Consider the following 6547-nt stretch of genomic DNA (forward strand, 5'->3'; position numbering starts at 1 on the left):
TAGCTCCTTTTCCCACCCCTCCCACTTGACAGCTCACTAACAATGCTGGATTTATGCACCAATTTATCAGCTCCCGCCTGCAATGCGCAGCTACCTACCCCCCCTCCCAAATCAACGAAACTGCGGCAGCTACAGACACTTTACGACGAATACGCGGTTATCACAGCTGACAATGATGATGATGAAGCTTGGATGTTGAAAGAAAATCGCCCAGTGCTTTTCGGAAAAGGCTAACTTTACATTGCCGGAATTCGAAACTCCAATGGACGATGCAGTTAGTTGTGGCGGTTCTTCAGGTATCGACCCATTTTCTTGGGCTTCGCATATGTCAATCACTAAGTTCGTACACCACAGTCAATGTCTGATCAAACTCACGAGTGTACGCCCGATAGAGGAGGTTTTCGTTGGTTCAAACCGTGTTGGTTGTTTGGTACTATCACAACGACACTTTCTATTCTATGAAAACCGTTTAATGATGTTGAAAACCTCAATTCTATTTGGATTCTTTCATAATGGTTGTTTTTTCGGGATCGCATTTGAGCTTAAGATCTTGTGAATTGTTGCCGAGAAGCAACTCTTGTAATTCACCATCTTCGATTTCATCTAGCCGCTGCAGACCGTCAAACAACCACAACAACGGTCCGGCTCATTTCGATCCACTTTCGCGTCACCAGCAATCGCCAGAGAAATCGGACAGATGGTAGCCGAGTGGCGGGCGGAGGCACGTGAGAAAGTTTCCCGCATGACAGACACTGAGCGCTTCCAAATTCTAGCGGATTTAGGAATACCCGGCTATGCAGAGCTCGCCGGTCGTGACGCGCCATGTGCAGCCGCAGTACAAGGGAGTCAGCCCAGTGATTCGATGAATTCACCGATCCGGATATCGCCAAAGCAATCCACACACCACCCGCCTTCATCCACAACCGCACGTAAACGCAAATCATCGTTGCTTCTTCGTGGTGCTCGGTTTACAAAGGTGAGCTGTTATCTGATTTATGACTTGATTTGTTCGTCCTTGTTGCGTGTGATTCCCTTTTATCCCTTTTTGGCTTGTGGATAGCAGGTTCCCTTCAACCTAACCACATATCCTCTCAGGATTCCTTACCGTCAACTGCAATTTAGTTTTTGGTTGTCTCTTCCTTTTGAGTGGGTTCTGTCAACCCTTTTCTTGCCCTGGTATACACATACCGTTTGTTTTCTGGGGTCACTAACGCATTCGTGCTACTTGGGGATAGATTGACGTGAGTGAGCATACTGGGATGGCGGTCGTGTGACACTTGGAGGGTAACATTCAGCCGAGATGCGACGAACAAATTATCCTGGTCTTTTGTTTTTCTGGACGTAAAGTATGTGTGGTGATATTACTAGGAAAGAACTTTGATCCTAACTCAAGTCTATAATAAAATAATAATAATAATAATGATAATAATAGTAATAATAATAATAATAACAATAATAATAATCGCTCAGCTTAACACCCTTCCGGTGCCTAGCTGCCATGCTACCCGAAGGAATAACGAGGGCTAGGGTACTGCCAGGTTGCCCAAGCCTAGACAGGCGAAGTCGAGAGGCAGAGGTCGGATCCGAACCACGAACCTTCCGGTCAGTAAATTCGCGCTCCAATCACTTGAGCCATCTCGCTCAAGTTTGTGGTCCAGCGCGATCACATATGCCACATCAGACACTAGTTGTGGCTGATAACTGCACTTCGGTGGGCTGAAGCTTGCAACCTCGGTGACACTGGATAAGATCCAGGGGTTGCCGTTTAGAGGATGCGAGTTGTAACCCCCACCTTCGAGTTGGCTACTGGCTTTTGAGCCCAACTCTGTCACCCGTATATTTTTACTCGTTCTAAAAGTGTTTCGGTCTCCGGTAGCCACTCACAAATACGTGGTGCCGTCAACCATGCTGAGAAGATCACAGCGATTCTTATAGCAAGGGTTGCTTTTCGTGTTGGTTGTTTGAGGCGATGGCCCCCTACGTACTGTCTCTTTTCTAACGCTTACAATACTTTGGTTGATACCCGAATCCAACGTACTCTGTTGTTTTTCCTTCTCCACCGTCCCCAAAGCAATCTCGCCTCTCCGGTTACTCTCGATTCCAACGCAAGGCATCCAAGCGGCGGAGTCTGAAAACAGTGGAACCAGTGAGGCCTTCTCCGGATGAACAAAAAGCCGCAAGTCAGCTGGTGGAAGATGAGAAATACGATGACGAAGAGGACCTGTATGCAGACGAGGAGGAGGAGGAGGAAGATCAATTGACTGTGATTGTTCGTCGTCAACGCGAGGTCTTCTCTGCTCGGGTCGCAGCTGGCCGACCGAGTATCCGAAATACCAGACCTCCCTCGACAGCGGCCAATACAACGACAGCTACAACGGAGTACAAATTGAGCGGTGCTAGTTCGGCCGCACTCGCGCGCGCCATGCTGTCAAACAAGGTGCTTCGCGAGTGGAAGGCGTTGGCTCGAAAAGTGGTTTGTAAGGTTGCCCGACAGTGGATTGCAACCAGGCGTGACAAGATGAGTTTGGCCAAGCGTGCTGCCAGGGATTGTGCTCGGCTGATGCGACAACGAGCACTTGTTTCTCAAAAGTCTACCAGGGACGCTGTTTGTAAGTCGTCTTGTTGTTTTCAATCGCCCTTTCGGAAACAGACAAGTGCATATGTTTGTACTAAAAAGGTAGTATTATTTTAGGGGGATAGACAGTCTGTGTCATGCGATAGGCATACGCAGAGAGGGACATGATAGAGGGAACGAAAGTAGACAGGTGAGTGGAGTGGTGGCCTAGTCACACCATTTTTTCCCAGCCTGAGTGAGTGAATCCTTCGGTGACTGTCATTACCTCAAAGGGTCTCGTCAACTCTGCATGTGCTGAGATTCTAACCATGGACCGTCATCACGGTTTTGTCGATCCGCATTTCAGCTGAGGAGACGAATGGGCGTTCGCTTCTTGAGATTTGACTTAACTCTGCGAGTAATTTAACTCGTAGTCGTTTATCCTAACGTCATCGTTGCTGTGAGGATTGATTGGAGTCAATGAACCTAGAACTTGGAATGGATATTCGTGATAAAGTGCCTTCTTTTGTGGTTATGACGTCCTTAAGCTGTAGCACCCTTTCGGTGTCTAACTGTCATGCCACCAGAAGGAAGTACGGGGGCTAGGATACTGCCAGTTTGCCCGAGCCTAGACAGGGGAAGTCGAGAGGCAGAGGTCGAACCACGGACCTTCCGATCGGTAGATTCGCGCTCTAACCACTGATCTGTCTCGCCCCCACAGGTACCGCTCAGTCGCCAGGACGCGAACTTGCTGACAGTGAGGTACGTGGTTCGAGCTCAACTCCGGCATCTCGACTACCCCTGTCTAGCCCGGGCAGTATTCCACTTCTCATGCTTGGACGGCAGCTGGGCGCCGAGCGTTACAACTGAACGATACGATATATGACACACAGATAGTATTTCGTAACTGGGGCAATCATTCCGGCCGAATCGAATTCATTTGTCATGCGCTGTGCAGTAGTTTCACCATCTGAGCGCAGAAAGCGCAAGCGGCGGTTCTTTCTTGGGACTCCTAAAACGAGGTAGTACCCTGGTGGTTTCTTCGATGGCAGAGCACATTTGGCGTGGTGGTTGGATAATTTCGTGTTGACGCTTTTGAAATAGTGACTCCGAAAAAGCCTGCTTATGTGATCAAGTGAACTACTTCTAGCGAAACATGTAGCCTATTTCGGACCTCATTCCTACGTCATCGATCATCCCAAGAGAACATCGCTGGTTTTTTATTCGAAGGGTGGGTGTATTCTATTTGGTATGCTTTACTTGAATATGTCACTGACTTTTGCGGATACAGTGTTTGTGACGTAATTGATCATGCCATACGTCGTTCCCCACACTATTTTTACCCTTCAGCCCGGGCTCAGCGGTTGGCTCGTGAGATATCTGCAAATTGGCATAGTTCCATAGTGTCCGTCTCCAATGGTAACGGTCCTTTGACGGTCAATGGCGTGCAGATGCCCTCCTCTACTCAACTTCTACGCTACGCCGAGCATTATTCAAGTAGCAAAACCGATAACGGAACTGCTAGTGAGACTCCGTTTGTGGAATCAGCAACAGCCGCTCGTCGGCGAGCCGAGAGAGCGGCTGCTGAACAGGGTCGAGCGGATTTGGGACTGCTGGACGAGAGAGCGGCTGCTGAACAGCGTCGAGCCGATTTGGAACTGCTGGAAGCTAGACGACAACAACGAAAGTTGAACTTTTTGATAACACAGACGGAGCTGTACGCACATTTTATGGCCCGAAAACTGGATCGTACGGCTGTTGCTGCCGCCGCCACTGGAATGCAAGGGTCGGAAAACAGTGACGTTAAGGCCTCTCGGTCATCTTCTGTAGACGAACAAGAGGACGACGACGCGCAACAAATTTTGCAAAGGCTGGATGAGGCGGATGAATACGAACTGGACGAAAACAGTCAACAGTCAGCAGATGATGTCCAAGCTGAAAAACAACCACAGTCGACCGAATCTAGCAAGACGCTCGTTAGCAATTCGATTGCGGTGGCTGCACGGGCCGCTGCCCAACGATTAGGTATCAGCCCTGAGGAAGAGGAGTACGGTAGGGCCGCTGCCCAACGATTGGGTATCAGCCCCGAGGAAGAGGAGTACGGTACGTTCCACCCCCTCTCTGTGTGTCTTAGATCCAGGTGACCCTCTCCCAAGTTACTACGCCATTGCCACGCCGTGGATTCCACGTGTTCCCGGAGAATTTGATGGTCAATGACTATCGAATTCTGGTACCACTGCGGTTGCAGATAAAAGTTGTTGTTTCAGACCAAAATGACATATCGTTCGGGTTCTTATCTTTGATTTAAAAAAAGCCCAGCTGACTTAGATTTGTTTGGGTATGTCTTGTTTGATCGACCTCCATCCAAATTAGGATTTGATGAGAAGGAATGCTTTTTTCCACCTCGACTGCAGCCAAAGAATAATGAGGCATTTCCACAGTTAGTTACCCCCATGTGAGGCTCGAAACTGTGGAAGAAGACGGTTTGCCAAATGGGATGCATTCGAAGCTGGCGAAAACGTATTCGCGCGCAAAGCTTTCAAGAACAATGTGAGGAAAACTGTTCACATGCCCATTTGTTTACATCTTACCGAAATTCTTTCCTAAAACCTTTCCCCTTTGGCGCTTCTCTCCCGTCGATAGTTTGAAGCTGAAATCGGCCGCTATTGTGCCTAGGAGGTTTTAATTCTCTTTGTCTGTGAATTTTGTTGGTATGTTGAGGGTGCTGACAAATAGATCGATGTGAACGCGAATGCTACGAATCCTGTAACCACCTAAATGATTTATAATGCACTACTCATGAGGTTGCTGAAAACCAGTCGAGTGACCTTATGAGTAGTGCATTGCAAATGTATACATGTATCGCGATATCTCGAGTATCGTATCGACTGAAAAATGAGGCGGTCTGGTGCAGCACATTCAGTTGCCTGAAAACATCACAAACGAGAGATTCAGCTTGGTTCCAGGTGAGTCTCTCGAGAAACCAAATTAGTTTCCGAATGAGTGTATCGCCTAAATGATTGTTCACCAAGTTTGAGGTGTCCGCGACTAGGAAGTCTTGGCGGATGGGTCACTGGGTCGACACAACCGTGACAGTTGCTGGATCTCCGTTCGAGGTGTCGGAAAACCGGGACAGGGGGCTAGAGTATTGTGAACGTGAGCTATAATCATGACATAGCCCTATCTTCCAACCGAAATCGGACAGTTCAAGCATGGTAGAAAGACAACTCTGACGCAATCAGGTGAAGTCATGGTTACGGAGATCGTTCCGATGATCTGAGGCGAGATGGTTTTAAACGATTTAATTGGGCTGTGCTACTTAATTCCAGGTTTCACCCAACTATACTATTCACAAACCCGCATCATTGTCGACCTCAGGCAAATAAAACAAATACCACCTCTTTTACAGGAGTTCCTTTATGGCTCGAAATGGCTCAGTGGGTAAGATGCGAACTTACCGGCATATCGGTTTTTCCTGACTAGGCTTGGGCATTCCAATGGTATCTTAGCCTTTGTGCTTTCGTCGAAATGGTGTTAGAATGGAACGATTATGACTCATTATTGTGGATAGAAGAGTAGATATCCAGAGCAGAATGACGCGTTATCGACCATACTGCACTTATCCACGCGCACGAACTGCAGGCGAACCATGCAATTGGAAAGCTGTTGACGCAAAACAGATTTGTTGACTTCTGCTACGCAATGGACACGCTTCTTTTTTCATGGACGAGCCGAGGCACCGACCCTTTAGTTCGTGACGAATGGGATATCTGAACAAACCAGTCTTATACGAATAGGTTGTTTATTTTTGCGTCGTGATACGGTGTTGAAAATTTGGATTATATTTGTCGCTCACTGTTGTCAGTCTCCGCTATCTCTGTCGTTACGGGAGTGCGACGCACCCGTTTAACACCGAATTAAACTTTGGTTTGGGGGTATTGTTCCTACATTCCCACGTCATTTTGGATTTTTTTTTTGGGGGGGGGGGGGAAG

The 6547-nt window shown here is 48.0% G+C and overlaps 2 protein-coding genes across 2 annotated transcripts in view; one reads left to right on the forward strand and one right to left on the reverse strand.

The window, feature by feature from the left end:
* Positions 1 to 6547, forward strand: part of T265_10398 (hypothetical protein) — a gene marked incomplete at both ends in the record, with an annotated part of 42201 nt that overhangs the window by 2785 nt on the left and 32869 nt on the right. The window contains 4 exons of the mRNA XM_009176762.1: positions 608 to 976; positions 2072 to 2609; positions 3905 to 4677; positions 5359 to 5520. Coding sequence (XP_009175026.1) covers positions 608 to 976; positions 2072 to 2609; positions 3905 to 4677; positions 5359 to 5520 — 1842 coding nt within the window. The remainder of the gene's footprint in view (positions 1 to 607; positions 977 to 2071; positions 2610 to 3904; positions 4678 to 5358; positions 5521 to 6547) is intronic.
* Positions 4044 to 6547, reverse strand: part of T265_10399 (hypothetical protein) — a gene marked incomplete at both ends in the record, with an annotated part of 13144 nt that continues 10640 nt past the window's right edge. Inside the window, one exon of the mRNA XM_009176763.1 lies at positions 4044 to 4378. Coding sequence (XP_009175027.1) covers positions 4044 to 4378 — 335 coding nt within the window. The remainder of the gene's footprint in view (positions 4379 to 6547) is intronic.

This window comes from Opisthorchis viverrini (genome assembly GCF_000715545.1).
Source record: "Opisthorchis viverrini unplaced genomic scaffold opera_v5_371, whole genome shotgun sequence".
Classification (NCBI taxonomy): Eukaryota; Metazoa; Platyhelminthes; class Trematoda; order Opisthorchiida; family Opisthorchiidae; genus Opisthorchis; species Opisthorchis viverrini.